This window comes from Hoplias malabaricus, chromosome 9, assembly GCF_029633855.1.
Source record: "Hoplias malabaricus isolate fHopMal1 chromosome 9, fHopMal1.hap1, whole genome shotgun sequence".
Classification (NCBI taxonomy): Eukaryota; Metazoa; Chordata; class Actinopteri; order Characiformes; family Erythrinidae; genus Hoplias; species Hoplias malabaricus.
The window spans coordinates 33,102,933-33,115,538 of record NC_089808.1 but is presented as its reverse complement, the minus strand read 5'-3'; the positions used below and the strand labels follow the sequence as shown (position 1 = coordinate 33,115,538).

Sequence of the window (12,606 nt, the reverse complement as noted above, 5' to 3'; positions counted from 1 at the left end):
ACACCTCTGGACTATGATGCAAGCGTAGTTCTGGACCTCACAGTTTTCTAAATGGAGATTCTTCATGGAAAGGAATTTGTAGTCTAGGACAGGGCGTAATCCTCGTCTGGACATCTGAACATCATAGTTCTAAAATTCAAATTGCCTTTTAATTATATTAAAGAAAACTCTACAAAATACATCTGACTAAAAGTCACTGAGTCAGATGAATTTGATCTTTGCTTGAAGTGACTGAAGTGAATCACTTCAACTGAATGATGTGAACTATTCTTTATTCATGAAACTTTCATGGAAACAAGTAGCATTTAAAGCACCGCTGATGAATCAGCTTCAGTGTGAGAACTTGTTCGCTGTTCAAAAGTGATGAATTTGATGTTTTTGCATTAAACCAGTGAAAGTACAGAATTCAGCAGCTTTTGAGCCAATGACTGAATGATTGTTGGTGAATTTTGAGGTTGAGCAGTGAGTGCGCTCCTGCTGAACAGACTTTGTAGTGTTAAAATTATTGTGATTTGAAAGAAATAAAAAATAATGTGAAATAAAGAGAACATTTTACATGTGTTTCACATGGAATAATTTCATTGTGTAGTGTTATTATTTTCTGAAAATAAGTTTAAATTCAGTGCGGTGGTGCAGCAGGTAGGTGTCGCAGTCACACGGCTCCAGGGACCTGGAGGTTGTGGGTTCGATTCCCGCTCCGGGTGACTGTCTGTGAGGAGTTGATGTGTTCTCCCTGTGTCCGTGTGGGTTTCCTCCGGGTGCTCCGGTTTCCTCCCACTGTCCAAAAACACACGTTGGTAGGTGGATTGGCGACTCCAAAGTGTCCGTAGGTGTGAGTGTGTGAGTGAATGTGTGTGTTGCCCTGTGAAGGACTGGTGCCCCCTCCAGGGTGTATTCCCGCCTTGCACCCAATGATTCCAGGTAGGCTCTGGACCCACCGCGACCCTCAACTGGATAAGGGTTACAGATAATGAATGAATGAAAGTTTAAATTCATTTGGAGCACTAGCTACAGTCTTTTTATTTTTGGGATGGTAAGTAAAACCACTGTATTATTTATTACACTGAACATGGAGTAAATGCAGTGTGTGTTTATATCAGTTTACATGAAATAAAAAAAAATACACTTTTGTACTGGATTGCAGTGTGCACAGTGTGTTATTATTTTCTGTTTTGTTCTAATTATTATTGTTTTATTTAACTGTGTTCTTTTATGTTATTAAACAGTTACACTCTAATTAAACACACTCACACCAGTCCACTTTTACAGACGACGAAACTGAAAACCAAAATAATCAGTGAAAATTGCCTGATTTGAAGATTGGACTTATACACAACTTGGATTTTTATAAAATCTAATCCCAGCACATCCACTTGTAATTGTAAAGACTGGAGCTGTGTGTTACTATTACCCTTATACTCTAAGGAGAGTCTGGCTGTGGCTTTTGTTCATTTTAAAAAGAGTAATATCAACTCAACTTCCTGAACAGCTGCTTTGTTAGTGATCCCATTCATTCTGCAGTAAAGAATTCCGTCAAGTTAAAGGGCGTAAATTGGTATTCTTCAAGAGCACGTGTAGAGTTACAAAAGTTACATTTTCTCAGTTTATTCATCCGCATCACACTTTGGCACATACAAGTTTAAAGGGTAGCTTTGTGGATGTTTTTTCTTAATGAATTCATTATTATTACACACTAATCTAATCCATCTTAGTCTTTTAAGCTTCATTACGGTTACATGTATTGTTAAAAACAACATGTTCTTCCACATGTTTAATAACATATTACAACCAGAGAGGTAGCCACTTGCCAGACGTACATAGTGCAGCTTTAAAACGCAGTTGTTGTTATTCTTATTTTTTTGCTGTTGTTGTAATAATGTTGAATTCAAGCCCAAAAGAGGCTACTTATAAAGTAGGTATTGTGTAATCTCAAGAAAGCTTCATAAAATTACATTTTTATTCATTAATTTTACAGACCCAGACATTTGAATAAATGTAGGATATAAGGCATGGCCAAAGCATGGGCTATTAAACGGCCACATCTTGTCAGTTGCGTAGTTGTTTGGATAAATATAGCCATGTGAAACATGAATCTGGTGACCTATGTGTAGAGTGGAATGGGGGGAAGCTAGGGCGAAGCCCTAAGGTCTAAGAACACAGAGCCATTAAACAGAACTGTTTTCCCCCCTCGACCCAGACTTGACTTAGTTTGCTCTCACAGCTTTTTGGCCAGCAATCTGTGTGTCTAATTTATCACTGACGGCTGCACGAGCTGATATATCCGTAACATGTGACAGGTGCAGGGCCCAGCAGAAAAGGCAGAATGAGTGCCACATTATGAAATAGTCATGTTTCAATACTGGGGTAGATTTCCTAATCAAACCTATATTTCCATCTGCGTTAACTTTGTAAGATATTCAGTATGAATTTTTAATATGAAATGTACCTAAGGCCAAGCATTCTTATATTTTAGTGTGAAATATACCAGGCTAGCAATATCTAGATATACCCTTAGTGTGTGATAATCAAAGATGACCCTTCATTTACCTCATTTTTGCAGTCAGAACGGCCCTTAAGAAAAAAAAAATAATAAAAATTTCATCATCATGAAAAATTACCAGAAAAATATTTTAACAGAATGTTTACACAGATACCATGACAACAAAATATGGTTTAGTTTTCCACCATTTACATTTCTGAAAAACACGGTAGTGTAACAGATATTGTTGCTATCATGCAGCTCCAGGACGATGGGGTGACTCTCTGTGGGGTGTTGTGTTGTCCCGGTGTCTGAATTGATTTCCTCTGCGTGCTCTGGTTTTCTCCCACAATCCAAAAACATACGTTGTTGGACTGGCATGCAAAACTGTCCATAGATGTGAGTGTGTGAATGTGTGATGAACTGGTGCCCCTTCCAGTGTGTATTCCTAAACAGGGCTCAGGGATTCCACAGAGGCTACTTGACCCACCATGAATGTGTATATAGGATAACTGGTTAAAGACAATGATGAAAGAATGATGGAAGAAGTTTTGTAACGTTGTCGTCTGGGCTCTGGGGTGCCAGTCTGTTGTTCTGAGAACAGCTCATTTGAGTGGCAAATCTCTCAAAGATGAAAGCTTATGCTGTTTATCTAAAGGGGCAGTTTTGTATTATAAACCAAGATAAACCAAACAATCACTGGATTAGGAACACCTACCTTGTATCTACACTTATCATCCATTTTATCACACAAATGGTCATACAGGAACACTTGTAGTTACATGGTTTCAGACTGTAGTCTCTGTGTTACTCTGCATGTGTTGCTTATCCTATTTCTCCCAGCTCTTCCACCGACTGGACCACCACAGAATAGGTTTGATTTTGAGTGGAGGATCATTCGCTGCAGTGATACTTATGTGGTGGTGGTGAGTTAGTGTGTATTGTGCTGGCTTGGGTGGATCAGACACAGCAGGACTGCTTAAGTTTTTAAACCAAAAAAAAAAAAAAGAAACTCGTCCACTGACCACCCCTCAGTGATTGTGTGTGTGTGTGTGTCTGTGTCTGTGTCTCTCTCTCTCTCTCTCTCTCTCTCTATTTTAATTATTTACTAGTTACAAATCCGATAGACTTTAAGGCTGGTGGCTTGATTTCGCGCGAGACACCGTGCCAATCGGAGAGCAGCTCAAGCAGGTGCCGTGCGCTGATTGGTCGTCGCTGGGCCAATCCGCGCAAGGCCACAGCTGTGATCCTTGTCGTGGTCTCGGGATAAAAAGTTTGAGGTGGCGGCCGAAACGGAGTTAGTAGAGTTGAAGGGAGGGTGTGAACCTTGTTTTACCAGTTACTGAGAGAGAGCCAGAGCAAGAGAGGGAGAGAGAGAGGGAAACGCAGGGAAAGAGGGGAGAGTGATAATAATGACCGACACAGAAGCGCAAGACGCTCCTCCGTCAGCACCGAGCACAGAGTCGAGCCCACCGGAGAGAAAAGTGATTGGTAGGAATTCACAATTGTTTAGACTGGGTTTAAAGACATGACAAGCACAATGTAACGACGGGGTTAAGGGGATACTCTCTGAAATGTGTCGTTTGGGCTGTGCCTCCGCTTTATGAGCGGGTTGGAGTTTGATTTTGAACAGTGCGACGCCACTCGGATCCACACTTCAGGAACCGCCGCCATCCACGTGTTCTTACTTTCACTCCCCGCCGAGCGCTTCCCACAGACGGGCGTCTCTGAGAGGACTTCACAGGTTCACTCGTTTCCTGGAGGCTTAAGCACCTCACCAGTTTCTTTATTTAAACCAGACTCTTAATAAAATCCCAAATGTAAAATTGAGACGCTCGTTGGTTTGGTTATGGGCTAGAGAGGGAGTTTTACGGTTGTTTTAACTTTCCACTCTCATAAATCGATTAAAAAATGTAATCTAATTCCTAATGCTCATGAAACGTGTGCGTGATGGTCGTGTGTACACGTAGGAATAAAGGGTAGGTAGAAACAACAGTCTTAAATTTGTTGGCCTTAAAACACCTGTTCGTTTAATTAATTTCTTTAATTATCTCCCTCTAGGGAAAGGGTTAATGATGGTGATAATATTATGGTAATTAAAAATAGTGATAAATCCTAAGCTGTGTGCTTGGGGAGGGAGTTGGCTTGGCCTTTTTCCAGAGAGGTTGTTTTGCTATTTGCTGAGTTGCTGTTCGTCGTGACCCACATTCTCGAGGCCTGTTGGCAGTTTGTCGCCCAGTGTTTTTAACTCGGGCAGGTATAACGACAGTCGTTAGCTGAAAGCATAACGACCAAAAAATAAAATAACATAATGATAATAATAATTCTTATCAATTTGTAATCTTATTTCCTGTATGAAGTAGCTATTTAATCTTCTGTGAGAATCTGAGGTAATACAGCCGTGCACCGGTGTTTCCAAAGAGCGGGAAAGTGAACAGTAGCAGGGAAAGAAACACCAACCGTACTAACGTACCAAACGTTCCCCTTGACCTCATACTGAGAGCGGAACAGAGTTTGTGGTTAATGTTCTACTCACTGGGCCTTGGTTTTTTGGCCACACTCAGGTTGATAAATATGGTTTTAATGCGGTTGAATGTGTCCGAGGCCTTCATGAGCTGCTGACTGGGATTTGGGCTTCAACTCCACATTTCAAATAGGATATCGGTGTAACAGTCATATTTTCTCTCTCACACACAAACACACGACTGTGTTGTGTTTCAGGTGTCACCTCAGTCCCACATGAGCTTATGGTCTCTTGTTTGCCAGTCTTAATATGTTGGACCCTAATATATTGCTTGTAGAAACTCATTTGAATAACGTCTGACATGAACACAGTCCTTGGGGGTCCTCCTCAGGGTTCCCAGTCATTTCTTTTATATACATATATATATAATATATAAATGTATGTGTGTGTGTATATATGTATATATGTATGTATGTTTCATGAGCAGCACACATCTAATTTTATGATACATGATAACACTTGGCCTTAGGAGATTAGCACATGTTAGTGTATTGTATTATCATGCACTAAATTGCAACATGTTTTTTGCAGTCTGGGTTTATTCTATGTTTTTAAACAGTGTTTTAACACCTAATTAAATAACTTTTGTAAATACCATTGCATGTAGCTCTCTGTACATAGAAAAGGTATTGCAAGATTTAATTCCATACAAATACTTGTACAGAAGTAGTTTAGAGCCCCTAACATCAGCCATGAAATTAAAATGTTTAACTCGTCATTTTCTGTAAAATGCTCAATCATTTTCAGCCTTTCTCCATAAATGAGTAAATTCAATATGTATAAAGCTGGTAAGTGTTATGCTGGGTGTTTAATTTGTTATTAAAGTGACTCTGGAATGACCAACACATTAACATACCAAAATACTTAAATCCATGTCTCTGCTGTTGCAGCTACTCTGGTGCAAGGAACAGTGAAATGGTTCAATGTACGCAATGGATATGGCTTTATCAACAGGTGTGAATCATGTTTATTCTGTATTCTGCAACTGTACATTGTTCTTTATGAATAATATTTTTGTTTGAGTTGTGCTTTTTTGAGATTTATTGCTGTTTGATTAATGTTACACATGCTCATTGTTTTGTTGCCTTTCCTCATAGAAATGACACGAAGGAGGATGTATTTGTACACCAGGTAAAGACCAGACCTGTAATATAAACTTAACGTTAGTTATTTACTGTTAAATATGGTTTGGCATTATTGCCTAAAATCTTGATTATTGGCTGTTGAATTAATGTTCTACTGAAATGAGGTCTTTGACTCGGCTGATAATTTGAGTTTAGTTAACTAGTTCTTATTACTTTAAATTGTTATATTACTGTATAGATTTAACCAGTACATGACAAATAACCAAATAATGGATATTAAACACTGGGGAGTTGAGGTTTTTTTTTTTTTTTATATAATAAATACTTTATGTACTTGGGCCATACATACAGGCCACAGTTTATATTTTATAAAGAGCATGTTGTAAAAGAAACTCCTGTTTCAGTTAAGTCTTATATCTGACCCTCAACGTTTTATTTTTAATATATATATATATACACACAGGTGCATCTCAATTAATTAAAATATCAAAGATAATTAATTTCAGTGATTCAATTCAAAAAGTGATCTATTTCAAGTGTTTTTATTTTTGTTGATGATTATGGCTTACAGCAATGAAAGCTCATTAAAAATGTTAGAGAAAGAAAATGTTAAGACCAATTTAAAAAGTGTTTTAATTCAGAAACGTTGGCCTACTGAAAAGTTTGTACTCAGTACTTGGTTGGGGATCCTTTTCCATCAATGCAGCAGTGTGGCATGGAGGCTATCAGCCTGTGGCACTGCTGAGGTGGTGTGGAAGCCCAGGGTGCTTTGATAGCAGTGTTCAGCTCGTCTGCATTGTTGGGTCTGGTGTCTCTCATCTTCCTCCTGACAGTACCTCATAGGTTCTCTATTATAGGGGTTAGGTCAGGTGAGTTCGCTGGCCAATCAAACAGTGATACTGTGGTTATTAAACCAGGTATTGGTACTTTTGGTGTGGACAGGAGCCAGGTCCTGCTGGACAATGAAATCCTCATCTCCATAAAGCTTGTCAGCAGAGGGAAGTATGAAGTGCTCTAAAATTTCCTTGTAGACGCCTGCGCTGACTTTGGACTTGATTTAACACAGTGGACCAACACCAGCAGACGACACGGCTCCCCAAACCATCACTGACTGTGGAAACTTCACACTAGACTCAAGCAGCTTGGATTGTGCCCCTCTCCACTCTTCCTCAGACTCTGGGACCTTGATTTCCAAATGAAATGCAAACTTTACTTTCATCTGAAAACAAGACTTTGGACACTGAGCCACAGTCCAGTCCTTTTTCTCCTCGGCCCAGGTGAGACGCTTCTGGTGTTGTCTCTGGGTCATGAGTGGCCTGACACAAGGAATGCGACGGTTGTAGCCGATGTCCTGGATACGTCTGTGTGTGGTGGCTCTTGAAGCACTGACTCCAGCAGCAGTGCACTCCTTTTTGAATGGTCTTTTCTTGACAATCCTTTCAAGGCAATGGTTATCCCTGTTGCTTGTGCACCTTTTTCTACCACACCTTTCCTTCCACTCAACTTTCCATTAATGTGTTTGGATACAGCAGGAGGGTGTGTGTGACTGGCTTCTGGACATCTGTCAAGTCAGCAGTCTTCCCCATGGTGTACTCTACTGAACCAGACTAAGACCATTTTAAAAGCTTAGGAAACATCTGCGGATTTGTTGTGATTATTTAAATTTTCTGAGTTAATGACTTGGGTTTTCATTGGCTGTAAGCTGCAGTCAACATTAAAAGAAATAAATGCTTGAAATTGATTGGTTTGTGATGAACGTAGGAGTTTCCCTTTTTTAATTGAATTACTGAACTTTTTGATGATCTGATTTATTGGGTGTATATCTCCTGATAGACAGCAGGCTGTGTCTGAGGTCGTTAACTGTGGGTAAAATGTTAATTCTTTGTTGTTGTCTTCAGACTGCCATTAAGAAAAACAACCCCAGAAAGTTCCTCAGGAGTGTGGGAGATGGGGAGATTGTGGAGTTTGATGTTATTGAGGCATCCAAGGTACGTGTTGTTACATGAGATCTGTATGCTTAATTTGCAGTAATTTAACTGCACTTGATATGGCAAAGATTCTTTCCAATAAATTTAGGGCTCTGAAGCTGCCAACGTGACTGGTCCCGGTGGGGTACCTGTCAAAGGCAGCCGCTATGCCCCCAACAAGCGCAGGTTCCGCAGGCGCTTCTTCCCGCGTAATGAACAGCCCCCTCAGGGTGAGGGCAAGCCTGGGGATGCTGCAGGCCCCTCCTCTGAGGGAGAGGGTGGTGAAAATGGAGTCATCCAGCCAGGTGCTCGTCGACGCCGCCCACGCAGGAGACCAGATCAACAGCAAGGAGAGGTCAGACACTGTATTATATAGATTAGTGGGTGTTGTGTTGACAGTAAGTGCTTTGACAGACTGTTTAGGCTTTTCTACAGTTATGGTTTTTGCAAAATGCAAGCATATCTGGATTGGTTGTTTGCTGTTATTGACTATTATAATACACACACTAGGGAGAATCAGGAGGAGAGCAGAAGAACGATGTGGCTGATGGTGACCAGCAGAGGCCACCACCCCGTAGATTCAGACCACGATTCCGTAGGTGAGTCGGGGTACATAAGTCTTGGAAGTCTACTTGGAATTGCCTAGGTAAATTTAACAGGCAATTTAGACATTTATAAGGGATGTTCAAATGTAGAAAAAATTCACCTTGAAGGGTGCACTTACAAGGTGTTGCCCGGAGTATTTATTAAATAGTCATTGTGTTAGTCACTCTAGATGGCATGGTTTTGTTTTTGTAGCAAATATATAAACACTACTTAAAACACTTGGGAATGCAGTCTTGTACCATGTCCGTATTCTTTCCCTTCTGGAACTGTGCATTTTGACTTTTGATGGCTTTGTCAAAGGGTGAGCAAAAGGTGAGTTCAAGGAGTTGGAGCATTAAGAGTAGATTGGGACACTCTCTCAACTTTCAGGTGTTTACATACGGCTTAAACACAACATAACGGCTTACAACCAAATTGGTCTTAACATTAGTGTTTTATTAGACTCTTAAATGTGTTGAAAGTTGAGAATTTATAATGCCTTAATGTTTGGAGGATGTGATACCTAAGCCTTTTATCTTAGCTGCTCTTTTCTAAAGTATTCTCATCTCTCCTTATAATCCTCACCAATACCCCAGACACGTATCTTCTGACAAGTTCAGAGCAGCTTTTTTCTGTTTAATTTCACGCAGTCTCTGGAATGTTAAAGCTACGACACCAGAGAGCGAGTTGCTCAGTATGTTAGTAAACTAGCCTTGGACCTTCATAAATCACCATTATTTGATCAGACTTTTATTTAGAAATGTAAATGAGGTATCAAGTATATATTATTTCTGTTTGATAAAATGTAAAGGAACGTGCGTAAAATAACTGTTGAAATGTAGTCAGATTCTGTTATGATTCATCTCTCTCGTGTGTTCCCTGTCCTTAAATGCCTTTTAATTTTAATGTCCTCTAAATGACGTATAGGTTTATATCACTTCACTAAGATAACCAGGGCCTTTCTTTTAACTTCAGCATTTTTAAAACGTCTCAAACCCCACATCTTAAAGATAAAAGATTCTATGTACAATTAAAGGGTTAAAATTTTAACCCTTTGGTTTCTGCAAGGTATGCCACAGGCTTGCAGTGGAACATGGGTAATTACCTTGACGGAAGTGTTGTCTGATGCAGGCTTATGAGAGGGGTTTGCATAGGGATGATGTGAGCACCCTTGTTGAGGAAAAGAAACCCCATGAATCCTTGCATACCTAGGCTGGCACACGCAAATGAGGGGCCCGAGGCCAGAAGTGTTGGTCTTACTGGCCTCTGGCATTTGTGTCTTATGAAAATGTTTAATTCTGTAATGGATGAGATGCTGAAGTCTCACGTTTCAGAACATTTCATTCCAAGAGTCCTAGTTTTTCTAAACGGCATCCACAGAGTGATCTAGAAAATGATGCGGCACTGGAAAAGTATTGAAAATTTCTTTGGTGATCCACAGGCCATTCCGTCCACGTCCACCTCCGGGAGAGGGTCAGCAAGTGGCCGTGACATCTGAGGGCCCGAAGGAAGCACCAAAAGAGGGCCAGAGCAATGGGGAGCAGGTGGATGGACAGAAAGCCCGTCGGCAATTTAGCCGCCGCAGACAAAGGAACTCTGACTCCACTACCTCTAAAGTAAAGTACCTGTGCTAGTCAAGAGAACCACTTTGCATAGAAAAAGATTTACAGTTGTCATTGATGGAGCTATGCTTGCATTGATTTGTCTATTTTTTTTGTTGACCATGCTGACATCTTTAAAGGCTAAGCACCACTTAATGGACCTCCATGAATATTTCACATTATTTTAGTTACTGACAGATATAAGTATGAATTAAAATGAAAATAGCAGCTTAATTTGCTTTAAAACTGACAATTTTATTAAATTGACGGAAAAACCGAGCTTGCTACGGAAATTCTTGAACGCAACCGTGACGTCACTGGTGGACAACAGCTGAACAACGCCGCGGTAAAACACCGTTATGACTGACTGTTATGACAGTATCTAGCTAAATAACCAACATTATTCATGACGATAGCCTAGCAATAAGCTAAACTCAAATGTAGAGGTACCATTCTTGTAAATGTGGTCGAACTCGAATTCATCCGACACTATAAACCTCCGTAATGCAGCTACGTAGCCGAGTATAATCTGAGCCCCCGAGTTTAGCGAGTCAAGTTAACGTTAACTAACACCAACTACAACAGGCGAAGTAAGTACTTACCCTGTTTACCTCCATGTTACAGAGGCTCTTGAACACCTTTCGTTGGTTTCCTTACATGCCCATATTGTTGGAAAAGAACCAGTGAAATGAGCTACAGATAACGGAGTGAGCGGATGGTCCTTTCCAAAGTGCCTGTTTAAAGTTGACAAATTTAGTCTGTTTTCTGGATATTTTGGGATCGTTGGGCCATTTGTGCACAGATGTCCCACTGTACATTGAATGATTGCAGCCAAAAACAACACACCTTTTCGTCATTTTGCATTAAATTAAGTGCAGCTTCTAGAATTGTTGTCCACCATCTACGTCACAGGCAAGACGCCTGTTAGAGTTTCCCAACACCGTTGGAGGGGGGTGGGGGCAACGGTCTTTTAAACCTTATTCCTTGAATTAGTAAGAAATAACATGTTTTCTGACCATCAATAAACACAAGTTGGGAACTCAAATTCCACTGTGTTTGACACTTTCATATCTCTGGTGCTTATTCTTTAAAGTTGGCTGTCCATGCCTAGAAATTATTTTAAGATTTGTTTTGACAGGATGGTGCAGAGAAGTCTGGAAAAGCTGAGCCTGCATCCCCTTCTCAGTCTTCCAAGCCAGCTGAGGTCAAACCCTCTCCTAAAAGCTCCCCTAAACAAACCCAGAAAGCAGCGTCCCCAAAATCAGCTGAGGTGAGGCCCAGATTTTTGTTTAAATGCTGATGTTCTCAACTACAAGGTGGAATTTCACCTTGCTGTGTATCCCTAATACCAACTAGCTATGACACATTTCTGGATTACTTTTAAACATCATGTTAATGTTTTTCATTAGTGGTGCTCTGTTTGAGAGGTAGACTTGCACAATTGATTTACCAGTTCCCCTAAAGCATCACTCTCTGTAATACTGCAAACCGTCTTTCTCCTTAGGCTCCTGCTACCCCTGTGGAATGACTCTTGTGATTTGAAAGGCATCGGGTGAGCCCGGGAAGAGGTGGGGACTTGAGATAAAACAGTGCTGTATTTTCAATAAGTAATAATCTCATAGGGCCACTTTTGCTCTCCTGGTCTTTTTAGTTTGTTTTTGTTTCTTTTGCTCTGTAGGTCCCCGGGTGGGTTAGCTGAGGCGGCTGGACCTCGTCTGTCTCAAACACGATTGATGTGCACGCAACTCTTCCCTCCCCCTACATCCCATCTCTGGACCCTTCATTAATGCAAGATGGTAGGGTGGAGAGAGGGAGGGGGCAGGAGGGGTGATGAGTGAATTTTGGACTTTAAAATCTTTTGGGGGATCACAAATAATATATAGACTTGCTCAAATGCCCATAGTATTTGCATCGTCTCCCCCTGTAGTTCAGTGATGGGTGAGCTGTTGAAAGTGAGAACCAGTTTGGCCCTTTAAGTTAGACAATCAGGAGGAAAAAAATTTAAGTGTAAGAGCAGTAGTGTTTGCCTCCACTTTCCTTACCATTGACTAGAGAAAATTAACTGGTTAATATTTTCTTTGTATTTTTGTTTTGTTTGTTTTTTCCTTTCAAAGGGGATTATGTGCAATGTCTGTAAAATTAAATATAAAACAAGTTTGCAAAACAATTCTGATTCTTTTGTGAAGTGCTTGTCTTGGATTACTTTAGATATGTGGAGCAGACTCGTGTTCAGGCGCAGTTGAACCTGACATTGTTTACTCGACTTTCACTTTGATGTCTATGAAAAGTGAGCTTGCTGTAAAGTGCAGTGGCGTGAGAGTGAGGAACGGTAGGCAACTTGTCACTAAAGTGTCAAGAGTTAAAG

At 40.5% G+C, this 12,606-nt stretch overlaps 1 protein-coding gene across 1 annotated transcript; it reads left to right on the top strand.

The window, feature by feature from the left end:
- Window positions 1–3,731: 3,731 nt before the first annotated feature.
- Window positions 3,732–12,392, top strand: LOC136706894 (Y-box-binding protein 2-A-like). Its single transcript, XM_066680615.1, has 10 exons — window positions 3,732–3,970; window positions 5,894–5,957; window positions 6,101–6,134; window positions 7,987–8,076; window positions 8,165–8,410; window positions 8,566–8,654; window positions 10,082–10,256; window positions 11,380–11,511; window positions 11,746–11,809; window positions 11,920–12,392. The coding sequence occupies exons 1-9, from the start codon at window positions 3,892–3,894 to the stop codon at window positions 11,767–11,769; spliced, it is 933 nt and encodes a 310-aa protein (XP_066536712.1). The 5' UTR covers window positions 3,732–3,891; the 3' UTR covers window positions 11,770–11,809; window positions 11,920–12,392.
- Window positions 12,393–12,606: the final 214 nt, after the last annotated feature.

What these genes read in the sequence shown, in the direction of transcription:
- LOC136706894 (XM_066680615.1), top strand. Translation starts at nt 3,892, where the DNA reads ATGACCGACACAGAAGCGCAAGACGCTCCTCCGTCAGCACCGAGCACA. An exon ending in GGATATGGCTTTATCAACAG is followed by an intron (nt 5,958 to 6,100) that starts GTGTGAATCATG and finishes CTTTCCTCATAG; the next exon opens with AAATGACACGAAGGAGGATG. An exon ending in CAGATCAACAGCAAGGAGAG is followed by an intron (nt 8,411 to 8,565) that starts GTCAGACACTGT and finishes TACACACACTAG; the next exon opens with GGAGAATCAGGAGGAGAGCA.